Source organism: Leopardus geoffroyi, chromosome B1 (genome assembly GCF_018350155.1).
Source record: "Leopardus geoffroyi isolate Oge1 chromosome B1, O.geoffroyi_Oge1_pat1.0, whole genome shotgun sequence".
Lineage (NCBI taxonomy): Eukaryota > Metazoa > Chordata > Mammalia > Carnivora > Felidae > Leopardus > Leopardus geoffroyi.
Window position 1 is genome coordinate 140,160,718 of NC_059327.1, and position 16,767 is coordinate 140,177,484.

Sequence of the window (16,767 nt, forward strand, 5' to 3'; positions counted from 1 at the left end):
ACCGTTCTTTTACCTCAGATCGGCCAAAGTGAATGCTATAATGCTCCGTTTTTGTCAGAACCTTTTTAGCTCCATATTCCTTTAGCAAAACTTTTCTGTTTTGTTCCTTTCAGAGTCTTGTTACCTGTATCGTGTTAAAATATTTAAGGAGGTCACTGATTTGAGATACTTGCCCTCCAAGAGGGCATGTTAACCTTTGACAGTGGTCCTCAATTCTTTCCCCAATTCTTAATTGAACAAAGGTACACAGTCTTCAGAGGAATGAGTGTTGATTATAGGAGATAAAATACCAGACCAAGAGGAGGTCTTTGGGCATTGAAAGGTCTGTGGGTGACCATGGAATCAATCTTTTTGGTCATTTCTGAGTTTAAATAGGCCTCATCCAGAATGTCTCAGATATAAAATTTTACTGTATTTGTTTCCTAATCACTAAAGCTTCAGTTGCTTTGTGAAAAGTGGATTCACTGAGAAGTGATCTTAAAAAGTACAAATGATTCCCCTTTTCAGTGATGCATATTCAGCAGCAAAAATTACCAGCTGACTTTTAGAGTCTGACAATTTATACTTCCACTGTTATTAAAGAAAGCATAGAAAGCTTTTCTATTTCCTTCTTTGCTGTTCTAGTTACGAGCAGGAGATGCTAGAGACCATTGTCTTCAACTCTGTCAAGAAAGGAATGTCGTTCAAAGATCATCTGGAATTTGTCTGAATTTGATAATGAAGTACAGAGAAGTTCTAAAAATAAAGACAGGATTGTTGGGTCCATTCAGACCAGCTTATTTCATCATTGTTGTTTTTCACTTGTAGCCTTGTGCCTTGTATGGTAGTTTCTGTTTCTCAGAATGAGCTAAGAAGGGCCATTCTGTTCCTGTGCTCTGGGCATGCTGGAGTACAGAGTCTGTGTTTTTGAGGAAAATGTTGGGCTCATCTAAGGAGCCTGTGTCCTCCAACCATAAGGTTTGCTCCATACAAGGTGGGTTAGCATCCGTGGGAAAGGGGGCTTGAGAAATCGGATAGAAATGCCAGAAATACAAAAGTGCTTCTTTATGGATATTATATTGAACCTCTTAATAAAATGACATTAAATTTTCAGAATTAAAGAGGGGGTCTGATTTGCTATCTTGTTTTTGCCTAATAGGGAAAGTCAGCATTGATTTCATGGCCATCAAGAAATTTTAGTTATCTGTTTGTATTCAAGGCTACCAGACTTTGAGGCAACATCTGCTTTATTGGTGCCTATTTATATTTACTCTAATCGAGTAAGGGTTCCTACAGTATACAATTGTAGAATATATACTGGAAGACAGCACAGAAATTTCCTAAGAGCTTGGTAGCTGTATATACGACAGTTAATAGGTTTTTCTCTGCCATCTATTAAAGTTAAGGGGAGGACCTTGAGGTTATTAGCAATCTTATAATGCACTTTACATGTTATAATTTAGTTCTCTATCTCGGTCTTCTTTTTTCCTTTTTAGATACTAGCTCAGTCATGCACTGAAATCCTGGAATTGCGGCCTTCAAGTGTCTGTGTAGGGGGTAAGTGGTTAGAATTTAAAAATACCATATAAGAAATTGTATTTTTTCCCCCTAGTTAAAATATATGATTTGAAACTCGTGTTGGAATGAGAATAACAAAATTAACTTTTTTGGCATCCTTTTCTGTAAGAATTTTTAAATAATTCCTTGAAATATTTCTATTTTAAATTCAAATTTTTTAAGATTGGAGTGTTATTTTAAATAATGAACATATTGTGTGACAGGCTTTTAGAATTTTCTGTATATTTAGTTCATGTTTGAGACCTTTCCTATGACAAGTAAAATAAAATATGATTTTTTTTCTTTTATCTGATTATACAGTCATGTATCTGTAGACTTTGAGCTCCATGATTTGATGACCGGCCCGAAGTGCAGTGCCCTCCAGCTCAGGGCACAGGAGGGAGCTCTGTATGGGTGGATGGCAGGAAGGAAGCAGGTGGCTTCATTAGCTAAGAACAGACTCAGGTTTTAGCACTTCCAAGCTGTCCTTACCCAAAGAGAATGTGATTCTCTCTGGCTTGTTCTGTTTCTTCTTCTTCAAGTCTGACCTGGAGTTCATTTTAACCTGACTTTACTAGAAAAGGAAAAATATATTGGGTCTGATGGAAGAGGAAATGTGCTGTGTAATTTACCACAGAGCCTCCCAATCGCTGGATATAGTCTTAGGTTCTATATCTTTTAGACTCCCTAATTAATGGTTGAGATGTTTAAAAGGAATAGTGCATTTGAACGTCGCAGAGCATCCCTTTGCCTTTATAACTTTACTTAATCTTCATACCAGCACTATTTGACATTTTTATAATCACTGGTTCAACAGATGAGGAGACCCAGGCAGAGTGGGTCAGTATTTGCTTTAGTAATTGTCCTATTTGACTCTTGTCTATCTGACTCTGAAGCCCATGATCTTTTGCACAGTCACATTGTTTTACCTGCCCTTTATAAGTAAAATTCCTTTTATAATATACTCCATGCAGAGTGGCATAGCAATATTTTCTTGATAATACATTACTGTATATATGTTAGATTTTGCTAGGAGATTGCTTGAGAAGATGGAGAGTTAATCACTGTTAAAATAGTTAATATGCCTTCTTCTAGCTAAATAGCAAATGTTTAATGGCCTATCAAGGTATTTGATCAGTTAACATTTTTTCTAGCATTTTATTTTACTGTCTAACATTTAGTGACTACTTCCCCTGTATAGAGTCCTGAGCAATATGTTGAATAAACTTCCTTTATTGACTGGTCATAGATGATTAGTAATCCAAAGTGCATGTCCTCTGCTGGGTTCTAAATTTGTATGCAAAAGAAAATGAAACCAGATTAGTAATGTCAAGAAACTGTTAAAGAACTCTGTATGGGGTGTCAGAGATTAAAGAAAATACAAAACTGTTCTAAGAAACAAAGAACATGAATAAGTAATTTTCTTTACATTCCCACATCTTAATACTTGGGAGTACAGAAAAACAAAGAGGGTTCTTTCCTACTGATATTTGCCTAAGAATAGAATTTCTTCCTTCCTTCCTTCCTTCCTTCCTTCCTTCCTTCCTTCCTTCCTTCCTTCTTTCTTTCTTTCTTTCTTTCTTTCTTTCTTTCTTTCTTTCTTTCCTTCTTTCTTTTTTCTTTCTTTCTTTCTACTGGGGACAGAGAAGACAGGGTAAGGGGAAGTTCCTGTGGTACGTGGGAATAAGTGTTAGGCTTTAGTTCTAATTTCTTGGTTACTACTGGAAACCACTTTGTTTAAAAAAATTAAATAATGTCACCTTTCTATGTGACAATCAATGATATCTTCCCTGAATTTCCCTAGAGGGTCCGAGAAAGCAAGTAGAATTGGAGACAACGATGTCTTCATTGTTACTAGTTGGCTGAATACTATGAAGAAATTAATTCTGTGTACCTTGACCTTTCAAGTTATGTCTTTTTATTTTTTGTAAAGCAGGGGTTAACATGTTTGTTTTTCTTTTTGCTTCTAGAGGAATTTCAAATTGTTTTGAATGGAAGAGGATTCATCTTGGGCAGTCGGAATGGGAGTGTTCTCTGTACTTACACTGTAAATGAAACATACACAAAAAGTAGGTTCCTCATAATCTCTATGTTGCTTGAATATCTTTACAGCATATAAGTACCAAGTGTTTTCCTCTTGTTCCCAGCTGAAATAAACTCTGCTATATTTTTCAATCAAGGAAGAAAGAAATGAAGTCTGGTGAGAGTACCAGTAGTAATAACAATTTTTTGTTGTTGTTGTTTCATGATTACAACCTTTGTTCATAACTTAAGAGATGCTGAACCCTATCCTGAGCAGCCTCATTTTACGGGTAGTGGTCCAGTGGCTGAAAGAGTCAAATAACTTGCCTGTGGTGACACAGCCAATAATGGGCAGAGCTGAGAGTTGAACCCAGTTTTCCTAACTTGATTCTGTGTGGACTGCATCAACTGCTTGATTTAATTGCCTCTTTCTCCAGATTTATTTATTGTCACTCTTGCCTGAAAATCTAACTATCTTGGACCACTCTACTACTTATTGCCTTATTTTATGCTCACTCATTTTCTTCATCTAATGTCCCAATAATTTGCCAGTCAGCTTCTTGAGAGAGGCTTTTTGCCTTGTCGATATTTCATATATTTCATGTTTTTGAATGTTTCACGTATTTTTATCTTCAGTGCCCACCCAGCACTGTTTATTGAAAATTATCATATTTATGGAATGGGGTTTTATTTTCCCTAACATGGCTTTCAAAAAAGCAGATGAGGATAGTGTTTTTAATCATCATTCTGAGAAAAACTCCTTAAATAGATCTTAAATATTCTGAGCGTTTTGGGTCTCTATTGAGACATTTTTTCCTTATCGATGATTATATTGGCTTCTAAAATTTTAATCTGTAAGGCAGATACCATAACTCTGTGAACTCTGGTGGAATTATGTTTTGAGAAGTTCATCTACAATTTTGCTGTTTTTCTGATGGTACTAAGCACTCCAATAGCACAGCTTTGGCTATGTACACAGCAACTGTTCAGTGTGTGTTTGTTGAATTAACGTGGTGAGGATCTCAGCATGGTAAATGTCAGAATTAATTCCTCTCTTTCCTGTTAGGATCATCATTTTGGTAAAGCAAGACAATAATATTTGTAACAAATGCTTCATAGTAGATGCTACAATTGTAGAGGACAAAGTAATTTTATTTTTATTCACTAGCCATCTGAATCTAAGAGTTAGCTTTACCTAGCTCCCTTCGGGTACGTGTTTGATTGTAATATAAACATATTTATCCCTTAGCTACATAAGATTAAGTTTATTAAACTAAATTCTCAAACAAATGAGTAGAGTCAGGTTGTATTTTCATCCCTCATATCCAGGATTATCCATTTGTTTATGTAACTTTTCTGAATATTTATAGTCCAGATTTTTTTGATCCTATATTATTAAAATTATTAGGGCAATTTAAGCATTCTGTTTTATGAAATGTATTTATTTATTGTAGATACAACTATTTTATTGAAGCCTTGAAATACCTTCATTCTTCTTTGGATATTCATCTTTTCTCCATTGTTTTTAAAATTTTTTTTAATGTTTATTTATTATTGAGAGACAGAGAGACACAGAGCGTGAGCAGGGGAGGGGTAGAGAGAGGGGGAGACATAGAATCTGAAGTAGGCTCCAGGCTCTGAGCTGTCAGCACAGAGCCCGACGCGTGGCTCGAACTCACAAACTGCGAGATCATGACCTGAGCCGAAGTCGGTCACTCAACCGACTGAGCCACCCAGGTGCCCCTCTCCATTGTTTTTAAATTCTGCTTTTAAAATATATATCACTTAAAAGCCTAAGATACTTAAAAAATGGAGATGGAGAAGATGATAATTTTATAGTATCTACAAATACATGTGAATTTAGTCTAAGAAAAAAATCACAATTTACCAACACTGTATATCAGTGAGGCCTAGAATCTCTATTTTTTTCATTCTCTTTTCCTTCTCCTCTTTTTCAATGAGAATCTATTTGGTTTTTCATTCTAATATATATCTAATGTTCCACTGTTAAACCCTTCTTGCCATTATGTTTTAATATAATTTAAATTTTTTTTTCAAGTTTATTTATTTATTTTGAGAGAGAGAGGGAGAGAGAGTGGGAGAGAGAGAGTCCCCCATATTGTCAGTGCAAAGACCAATGTGGGGCTCGATCTCACAAACCATGAGATCATGACCTGAGCTGAAATCCAGAGCCAGATGCTTAACCACCTGAGCCACCCAGGCACCCCACGTTTTTCATATTATTAATGAAACTGAGAAAAAATAAAGCTCTTTATTAATTCAGTGCCATTTTATTTTCTAGGTGTTTACCCAGTAAGTGTGGAGCTTAATTCTATGCTTTGTCCCGCACCTACACTGAATAAAGTTGGAGAGTAAGTACTTCATTTAAAACATATTAAAAACATTTTAGGTACAAATTATTAGGAAATGGTGACAAATATGCATTAATTATTTTATTGCATCTTTGTTTTTTATGTACAGAGTGAACATGAAATAGTAGTTCTAAGCAAACTACTCTGGCTAGTACTTTAACCATATATACTCTTAGTAGGTTGAAAATGCTTCAGTCAGCTTTATCGTATTTCTTAAATATTGATTAAAAGGCTCCATAAGTATTTATCTGGATGGGTAAGAGATATTGTTAGAGCCTTTAAATAATCAGAGCCAAAGCATTATTTTGAACTGTGTAGTATTAAATTTACACATGCCCCTACACACATCTACACACACATGAGTTACAAAGTGAGGTTTTGACTAATTACTATGGTGTTTAAATATCAAGATTAAAGGATATCAATATCAATATCAAAAGGAGCATGGCTCAATAAGGCATACCTTGGACTAGGAAGTATTTGTGCTTTAATTTAATATCCACATCCTATAAGGTCTGTTTTCTCATGTTCTTTGGTGTGACAATATAAACCATAATGATAGCTGGTTAAAATAAAGGATGTTAGTTTGGAAGAAGAGCTTTTATTTAAATCACCTAAACAGATAATTTCGTTCGTAATTTAGTATTTCCATTTGTGATTTTTTTTTACACTCTATTATGAAGGAAATGATTGCAGACAGTTCAGATATTCCTTAGCCCAAAAGTAGTGGAAGGAATATGTTTAGGATAATAAATAAGATACAGAATTACTTTAAATTGATCTTGTGTATAGAGCAGAGGCAAATAAAATATACAAGGTTTATTAGCTTCTCCTGGTTTTTCTGCTTCTGTTCTTGGCATAGCGATCCTTTTAAAACTGTTCATTTATATCACCTTTCCCTTAAATCCTTGATAATGTTTCCTGTTCCACTCAGAGTGAAAATCTAAACATTGCCATGTTCTACAAGGTTCTGTAGGATCTGGCCCCTCACCATGTCAGAGTATTCATCTTCCTTTTGCCCCTTTTGTGATGGTCACACAGGCCTCTTTGCTGTTCCTCAACTACGTTGGCACTTGTATACCTGTTGTTCCCGCTGCTTGAAATGCTCTTCTCCTCGTGGCTCATTCTCACCTTCTTTAGGCCTTGTTCACATGTCACCTTCTTGGTAAACCCTTCCTGGTCACCCTATTTAATCAATACAGTCTTTCTCCTCTTGCGTTTGGCACTCCCTATTCCCTTCTCATGGTTATTTTTTTCTCCCAAGCATTTATTTTCTCTTGGGTCTCTTTCCTGCTAGGATAGATTTTGTTTTGATTCCTGCTGTATCTGTAACACCAAACACAATGCTTGGCACACAATAGATTCATAAATGTTTGCTAGATGAGAGGATGGATGCATTTTCCTCAAATATTTTGACTTACAAGTTATATTAAGAGCAAAAAAGTACCTTTGATTGCTGGGGGTGGTCAGAGACTTATATCAGGTAGGAGAAAAATGCGCAGAATCCTATGGGAGGGGCATGCCATTTAAGAGAATAGAGGGGTGCGTGGGTGGCTCAGTCAGTTGAGCGTCCAACTCTTGATTTCAGCTCAGGTCCTGATCTCACCGCTTGTGGGATCGAGCCCTGCATCGGACTCTGTGCTGACAGTGCTGAGCCTTCTCAGGATTCTCTCTCTTCCTCTCCCTCTGAGTCTCCCCAGCTCTCTTTCTCAAAATAAATAAACATTTAAAAAAAGGAAAAAGAGAACAGAAAACTATCTTGATTTTTTAATAGCAATGATTGGTTAAGGAAGACATCTTACCTTCTTCTCCAAAGTAGTTATAAAGTGCAGTATGCCTGTTTTATCCCAGACACTGAGTTTGTATTCTCTAGAATTTGCCTCTTTTTTTTAAAGAGGCTATAGAGACTGCTGATATTCTTCAGTGATTTATAGATTGACTAAATACCCAGGACATGTGATTTTAAAAAACCATATAGAACATAATAACTATCAGACATGAGAAGTCATCATTTATTTGGCTTTTGACATTAATATTTCACCTACAAGAGAACTGGAGATTTGGGGGGAAGGACATTTTAGATAATTACTTTTGCTTTCTCTTGCTTTCCTGCTTTCTTTTTGGTATCAAGCACGTGATACCACTGAGGCAAAACATGAGGTTTTATTTGTTAGTATATTGGTCACTTGGGGATATCATTATTGTTCTTCTAAGTATGTTGCAAGTAATTTGGACCTTTCCTTTGCCTTGACTTTTCTTTAGATACCTCTGTAGGTGACGAGCTCTCTTATGAGATTGGATAAAAATCAACACAACTGAAACAGTTTAGCCTTGTAAGGTGACTGATGCTTAATATGTTTGCCTAATTAGCTTTTGGCTAAGAATTCAAACCCATTAAGTAGCTAGTTAGTCTATGTTTCAAATAAACACATCTGGCCCAACAACGAATGAAGGGTTTTCCTGTGTGAGGGTGACAGATGTGGTGATGGTTCCCCCTGTTCTCTCACTTCAATAATTAACAACACCCCGGTGAAGTAACCCTAGATAGACAGCCTCAAAGCCAGATGCCTAGTCTCAGAGCTGGACCCGTGGACATGTGCCTCATCTCATTAACCTGCTCTATCAGTAACGCATCTTGCTGTTACTTCCTGAATTCCATTTTTGTTTGAGGATTATTCTTTTAAAAAAACCTAAACACTTGTGAATGTTAGTTTGCAAAATGGTTAATATGAAGATGCTTTGCTTGCAGATGGGGACAAAGAATATAGCAGCAGAGCTAGGACCATAGCGTTGCATTTGGAAATTGATGTTGTGGAGTAAACAGACATTAAAACTGTCTGGGCAAATCTTATCCAGGCCTATCATTAGTTAGTGTTATTGAAATGGGTCTTTGAAGTACTTTCTTTGGGAGAGATTTCTGTTTATTAGATTTTTTTATTTCATATAGATTTCCAGATTGAGATGAATGGATTCTTAATATTTCTTTCTTTCTTTTATTTTACTTAAGTTTATTTATTAATTTGGAGAGAGATGGAGACAGTGTGAGTGGGGAAGGGGCAGAGAGAGAGGGAGGAGGGGATCCCAAGCAGGCTCTGCACTGTCAGCGTGGAGTCTGACACGGGGCTCAAACTCTCGAAACCACGAGATCATGACCTGAGCTGAAACCAAGAGGTGGACACTTAACTGGCTGAGCCACCCACGTGCCCCTGGATACTTAGTATTGAAATGGGAAGAATGTAAAGGTGGTGGTAATGAGGTCGTTCTTCTGTACTTCTTTCATTGGATACAGTTTAATTTTAAAATGTCATGTGATTAAACAAATTGTCTTACCGAGAGAAATCTGTAGATTGTTGGCAGTTTACTTCTGCCAGTGGCTCACTTGTACCAGTGTTTTAAGTCTGAATAGGAAAGACTCTGTGGAGTTCTTTGAATCCTCCCCACCGCAGGGCATTCGCCTTATGGTGTAAGTGCAGGTGTCCCCAGTACTTGAAGGATGGGCTTCTCCTCTGACCCTTGTTGAGTGAGATGTCAACAATAGCACAGCTGTTCTGCAATAGTTGAGATCCTCAAACCTGTAATTTGGCAAGAAGAGCAGAACAAATTGGGTAAATATACATAAACACATTGTGAAGAAAGAAAAACAGAACAGAATGAACCAGAGCCTTATCCTACAGCTTGTTTGATAGAGATGATTTAAGGAGGCATATGGTATAGTTAAATGTGCTTTCAGAAACATTGGCCAGAATCTTCTGGCAAATATGAAATAAATATCTAAGTCAGATGAAACTGATAGTATTAGTTCTCTTAAAAGGCAATGTGGGAAGACACATGACAGAGTGTTTTGAGTTAAGAAGTGGTGGGACATTAGCGTATGTGGAAATTTTTAGGCATGTGATATTGAAGGTTCATTCAGATGAATGGTGTGGCCACCTTGGGGTTAGAGCCTAACTTGGTAATAGAGCCTTTTTATTTTCTTCTTCAACATTGTTAGTTTTTCAATATGATCATTTTACCTGGAATAAAATTGATTCATTCCACTTCTCTTTCTTGGCTGGACAAATTCTGCCTTTAACACAGCTTCTCACATGAACACTTCTTTTCAAAAATATACCTATGCATGCATGTGTATATATATCTATACAATACCTAATAACATTACCTTAGTAGCAGATGATATAAGAATGCCTTTATTCTCTCTTGTTTTCATTATGAGGAATGACACTTGATTTATTTATTTTTATCATAGATTCTAGGACAGTAGTTATGTCTTTACTTTGAATGTAAGCATTAGAATCTTGGTGAGATGGGTTAAGGCTGAGGACCATCTCTGTTTCTTTATTTCTCTATCCCCCACCCCAGTGGTGGGGCATTTTATCTTTTTCTTTCCCATAGTGTATTGCTTTCTGATTATACGTATAAATGTGATCAGTTCACCTAATCCTTATTGGGGCTCCATCCTCAGTATTATTTTTAGTTCTGGAAATTGTCTTTTAAGAGGAACAATTAGTTGGAGCACATCTAGAGGTGGCCAACAAGATGTTGCCAAGTATGGAAATGTTAAATACGATGTAATTGAAAATACTCTGAAGTATGATTCAGGCATGAAATATCAGATGTCTTCAAACATCAGCTCTGTCATGTGAAAGAGCTGACTTATTCTTTATTGCTCTAAGGAAAGGAGAAGGAAAGAGCAAAAGGTAAAGAGAGGCACATTTCAGCTCAATACAAAGAAGATCTCTAACAATTTAGAGAATGTTTTGGTAACCACAAGTGTTCAAAGACGGACAGATATATGATGAGATAGAGATATCCTTAGATATGTGTTTCAATCCTCTTAAATACTGCTTCTAAATTTTGTATTATCATTTTATTTTTACTTTTTTTTTGCTATTAATAGGGGATTTGGCTTTTTTTGGATGAAAGGCACTAAAAATGAGTGATTATTTCCAAGTATCTTTTCATTATTTTATTAAAATATGCAAAAACAGTTAGAAAGGGATTATTTTCAGGGTAATACTGTAAACATTTGCAGTACAGCTTCAGGTGTGATGGCCAGCACATTTCTGAATACAGCTTTCTGTTCTTTCTGAAATCTAGCAATTTCCCAACTGCAATGTTTGTTTTAGTATACACATATTTTGAAATATCTTAAAAAGAAATTATTTTATTCAAGAACCCTTTAACCACGTTAAAAAGATATCCTTAGATAAAGCATTATTTACATATATACTTATCACTATAAGTGAAATCTAGTGAAATCTGTATTCACAAATATGAAGACTTATTTTTCAAGTCTTCCTCTTTATTATGCACAAAACTAACTTTTAAAAAGCTCTGCAGAGTATTTAATAGTAGCACTTGATTTCAAAATATCTTAAGTCACCATAATTTTTATAACTTTTTGAGTTGTTGCCAGCTTAGTTTTCAGTACGTGCAAATTGGAGGTAAATTATTTATTGCTTCTGGCAAATACCTTTCATAATTTTATTTAATTTTTTCATCTTTTTAATGGATCATAAAATGGCATCTTTTATTGGCTACCCAAGAAGTCAGTAGTAAATGAATACTTTGCAAATAGGCTACCATAGATTGAAATGTCAACCATAGTTCATGGTGTGTGAAGTTTCTTAGATCAAAGTAGCTCTAACATACGGCACTGAGCTATTCTGTTTGGGAACTCTCCTGCATCTTTAAATAAACTCACTGTGACCATTAGGACTTATTGAATTTTATTTACTTAATTATATATCACAGTACTATTTAATAAGTCATGTGGAATGAATTTAGTTTTATCACTATTAATCGAATACCAGTTGACATTAAAATGTACTTCAAACAATCTTTTTGCTATGGTGAGTTGTTTGGGTTTCTTCTGTCCTTCTACTTTGTTTTGTTTTGTTGTTGTTGTTTTTGTTTTTTCTTTTTTTGTGCTTAAATGAGCTCTAGACCCAACATGGGGTTTGAACTCACAACCTGGAGATCAAGAGTTGCATGTTCTATGGAAGGAGCCACCCAGGCACCCTGATCCTTCTACTTTGAAAAAAAAATATATTCCAAGGATGGAACCAAGAGTGTATTAAGATATTTGTGAGCAATTCTGAACAATGTAGAACCAATTTATAGAAAAGGATGTTGGAAGTTTTTAGTTCTTAGCCTGATCTTCCCTAACCACCCTGCATTAGGCACTGTGGGCCATCCCTGTCTCAGAGGTTCTCCCTTTGTCTTTCATGACTTTTTATTCTCACCTAGCTGGCTGTTTTTTCTCAGATGTCACTGCAGGCTCCTCTTCTTACTGTCCCTTACTCTCAGTTATCACCATGGTTGGCATACTGATTCATAAATGCATCTTCTCCAAGGCTTCCTTTTTTTGCTGAGGAGCTCCAAATCTCAAGACAAGATCTTTTTCTTAGCTCTAAAGGCACTATCCGAAAGTCCATTATCCAAAAGTCTACTGCTTCACTTGGATTTCTCATGGCCCATTCAACTTGAAGCTCCCAAGTTAAGCCTGGGTACTTCTGTTCACACCTGCTCTGTTTCCTGTGTTTCCTATGCAACCCACCTCACACCAAGATAGAAACTGTTAAGTCATCTTTAACTATTTCCTTCTTCCTCACCATTAACATCCTAAATGTCCAATCATTTTTATTTTAACTCCTTAAGATCTCCCAACTTTCATTTTCACACCTCCCTTATTGCCACTATTTTAGTTCATTTCTACTTTGGCTCTAATGTGAAATATACCACGACATCCATAAGTGGTGTTTCTACTGTAGAATCTACTCTTCCAGTCCACGTTCTACACTGTAAAAAAGAATGATATTTGTAAAAACACAGTTCTGCCAATATTTCTACATAATTTAAAAACTCTTAAGACTAATTCCAAATGTCTAAAGATGGCATCCTGGCTTTTTCCTGATCCTTTCCTACTCCCTTTTCCAGCCTCAGGCCATATATTCTCACTCTCACATCTTGTGATGCTGCTGCGTTGAATGGTTTTAGTTCCTTGACTGTTCTGTGCCTTCCTTACGTTCCAGCCTATCAAGTAGCCTCCTTCTTCGTGGATCCTTTTCTAATCTCTTTTCCTTATTATCTCCTGGTCATTATTTAGGATTCATCTTTGAGTGACTTCCTGCAGGAAGCCTTTGTTGATGTCCCCTTGGCAAAGCTGAACAAGTTGTATCTCTCACAACTAGGTCCGCTAGTACTCCTGTGCTTATACCTCTTTTAGTTAACGTCACACTCTATTGTAATTGTTTATGTGGTTTCCTTTCACTTACATTGTAACACTGTGTTTTATTTGTTACCGCAGTCCTGTTACCAAGCACAGCCTAGCTTGGCCTATGGTAGCAATTTGTAAGTATTTGTTTAATTAACTAGTAATAGAATGATTGAGTGATTAAATGAATCATGAACTTATTGGCAAACGTTCATAAACCAATTTAGAGTGCAGTTTTAGGTTTGAGGTGTAAACATACAGCCCAACACAGCTATGATGTTGGGTTTAATCAGATGATGTTTTGTAACAGGAAGGAAATAACACTGAAATATTTCTGTACAGGAACCTGGATGATGTTATATTCTAGGCAGTTTTTGAACAATTTATCTGTAGTTTTACAGGGCAGTGAGTAGAAAAGTTCTTTGAGCCAAAAAGTGTTAGGTAATTATTTTATTGCTGCTAGATATTCTTCTGTATTATCTGTGTTATATTTTCACTTGGTCTAAAAGGTTTATATAAAATACCTTGTTATTCTGAATAATCTGTTAGAAAAATAGTCAAGTGTTACAATAATATAAGAATAACTGCTGTATCCTATGTTGGATATTTTATGCTTATTATTTTGCCAGGCTCTCTTCCCCCAAACAACTCTGAAATAGGTAAAATTATCCCCATTTTACAGATTGAGGAATGCAAGGTTGAGAGTATAGGGACTAGGCTTCAAACCCAGGACTCCTGATTTCTCAACTTGTGGGCTAGACCTCTCCCCTTTTATAATTTTAATTGATTCTTGGGACAAATGAAAAATGAACTCTCCCCTCACCTCTCACTTCTGTGTGGAATTAGGTAAAACCAACATGGCTTTCATACATTTTCATCCATAACAAAGTGTCTATCAACTGTGAGTTTGGGTTCTACTGTTAGTAATACACTAACCAGAAGTAGGGGTTATGTAGGAATGAGCAATGCATAGATACGAATGGAAATGACATAAAATAAGATGGCAAACATTAAATATATGTATTGGAATTTTGAGTCAACAAAAGGTCAGGGTATTAGGTTTGGGTTAGAGGGTGAGGTGGCTTTACCAATCTGCATGCAAAGGAGCAGCATACCTTTGGGCAAAGGTATCATTCATGTGCCAGTATCATACCAATAATTTCAAAAACGTTTCACTAAAGAAACAACAACATTTAAATGCAAGAGTAACTTTTGGAGCGTGTTTTTTGTGTTATCTTAGCAGTTAGTAAATGCCATTCTAGTTAACCATGAGCAATATGGTAAATGTATTAGTATGAGCAATATGGTAAATGAATGTAGTAAAAACCTGGAGGAGTGTTACTCAGCCCTTGCCGATGAGAGAAATTTAAATGTAAGATTCTCACATATTTATCAGGGATGAAAGAAGTATGTGGTAGAAATAAAAGAAGCACTTTGACTCCAGAGTCAGAGATGTTTAAGGTTCGGGCAAGTTACCTTTGTAAGCTTCAGTTTCCTCTCTTGGGAAGTGGAGAAAATGCTGCTGCCTAGCTCAGGGGGTCTCTGTGAAGATTAAATGAGAGGAGAGCCGTGTGTCTGGCTCGTACTAGGGACTCGATAAATGCCATCGTTATCAATGCTGCTGCTGATGGCCATGCTCTGCTCTCAAGAAGGTAAAGATCATATTGTTTCAGTTGAGTCCCAATGTCAAAAGAAACATCAGGTGCCTTTCCATCTGTGGAGACTTGTCTCAGTTTTATGTGAAACCAGCCACATGATACTAGACTGAGTTTTGGAGATAACTGCAGTTATATTGGCTGCCTAGAAGATCTCGTTGGCATGCATTTCTACTAGAGGAAAGAACTTTGTTGTAAAATAGATCTTCTGTTCTTATTCCACTTGGATAAGCATTAAAATCCTTTTTTTCTTTTTTTCTCAGTCTGGAAGCATCAAAATTTTTAATGTTTCCTTCATTAATTAGAGAACTGGCTTATTTCTGGTGAGTTCTAAGTGCCAGGTTATAAACAACTTCAGTCAGTATCTGCTGAACGCAAAGAAGTTGAATCAGTAAGATTATTTGCAACAATCATACATTATCGTGAATCAGATAGTCCCTTCCCCCAAACTAAAACCATACTTACCATGTCATATGCTTTCTGGTACATTTCAAAGTAGAGGAATTGGGAACTAGGAAAGATTATTTTTGGATTCAACTCTGCTTAGTCTTCAAAAAAAGTAAATAAAACAAGGCACTTGGTTCTGCAGAATAAGCAATTGGGTTTAAGTTTTCTTTCTTAAATAAACCACTTGGCATTCTGTGTTGAACTAGTTCAAAAGTTCAAACAAGTTGATATAAATATCTTAAGTTCTCATTCTTTTCTGGATATAGCTAAACCTTTTTTTTTTAACAAAGTATTTTGAAGGGAATAATTTAAAGAAATATTTTAAACAGAAGTATTACTGATTTTTGAAGAAGAGTTCAGCTTCAGGTTTGCTAGGAGTATGTTTCCTGGTGTCTCTTGTTCCTGTGTGAATCCAAACTAAATATCACAATGAGAAAAGAAACACACTAAGGACTCTGATTTCAACAAGCTTGCGTGGTCTGATGGGAAGACTTCAAAATTAGTTAGAACCCTAGCTTTACCACTTTAGGCAAGGTCATTAGCATTTCTGGGCCTGATGTACCCCATCTGCACAACTGTGAAACTACTACTTTCTTTAAGGGCTGTTGTGAAGATGAATGAGATGATGTTCATAAAATGCCTCGGCTGGGTATCTGGCACATAGCAGGGGCTAAATAATATTTCTCATCCCCCATCTCTGGCATCGTAATTGAAATTTTACCAGTGGTTTGAGATTGCTTCTCTTTTATCAGAATTCTTTGTAAGTAGTAGTGAATTTGGCTTTCAATTCAAGGAATAGAGAAGAAAACTTCAAAATACAACATTTTGTTGATTCAGAGTAATTCAGGCAAAGTTTTTAGCTATTAATTCTTGGAATTTAGAATATTTTCGGAGAATGGGAGCATGGCACTGTATAGAAGTTAGATTACCAAAATGTTATCTACTACTTTCTGCTTTAATGAATGGATAGCTTTGAAATGTTGGCATTCCAATTATTATAGGATAATATACTGTGTAAACTATTTTGGAAAAGGGCTCTTTCCTTAATATTTTAAAATCCCCTTGTCATTTTTTCCCCTTTTGATATCTTAGAGCTATTTTTTAGAAAGTTACCAACTCCTGGCTGACTGATCACAAATAATTACTAGAATCTGAATTAATGAAATTTTAACTATTATTAATTATCTTAAAATTTGAAATCATGTTTCCAAAGTAAGAGCTGTATTCTAATTCTGATGTATCTTAGCCATGAAAAAAAGAAATTATTCTTTCTTCTTGTACCTTTGTCAAGATATTTTGATGTCCTAGGATCGTCTACAACAAATACCTACATGGACATTGCATTCTCGTTTTTCTTCAGTTTCTCTCTCCTGTATTATCACTTTCTCTATATTTTAACCTTGAATGGTTTATTATTTCCAATTATTTATTTATTTACCTATCTATTTTTTAAGAATTTTTTTTAATGTTTATTTTTGACAGAGACACAGAGCGCAAGTAGGGCAGGGACGGAGAGAGA

The 16,767-nt window shown here is 35.9% G+C and overlaps 1 protein-coding gene across 2 annotated transcripts in view; it reads left to right on the forward strand.

Moving 5' to 3' along the window:
• ANTXR2 (ANTXR cell adhesion molecule 2) overlaps positions 1-16,767 on the forward strand; it is a 154,169-nt gene that overhangs the window by 43,520 nt on the left and 93,882 nt on the right. For both annotated transcript variants that reach the window (XM_045473627.1, XM_045473626.1), the window contains exons 8-10: positions 1,476-1,536; positions 3,507-3,605; positions 5,861-5,930. In XM_045473627.1, coding sequence (XP_045329583.1) covers positions 1,476-1,536; positions 3,507-3,605; positions 5,861-5,930 — 230 coding nt within the window. The remainder of the gene's footprint in view (positions 1-1,475; positions 1,537-3,506; positions 3,606-5,860; positions 5,931-16,767) is intronic.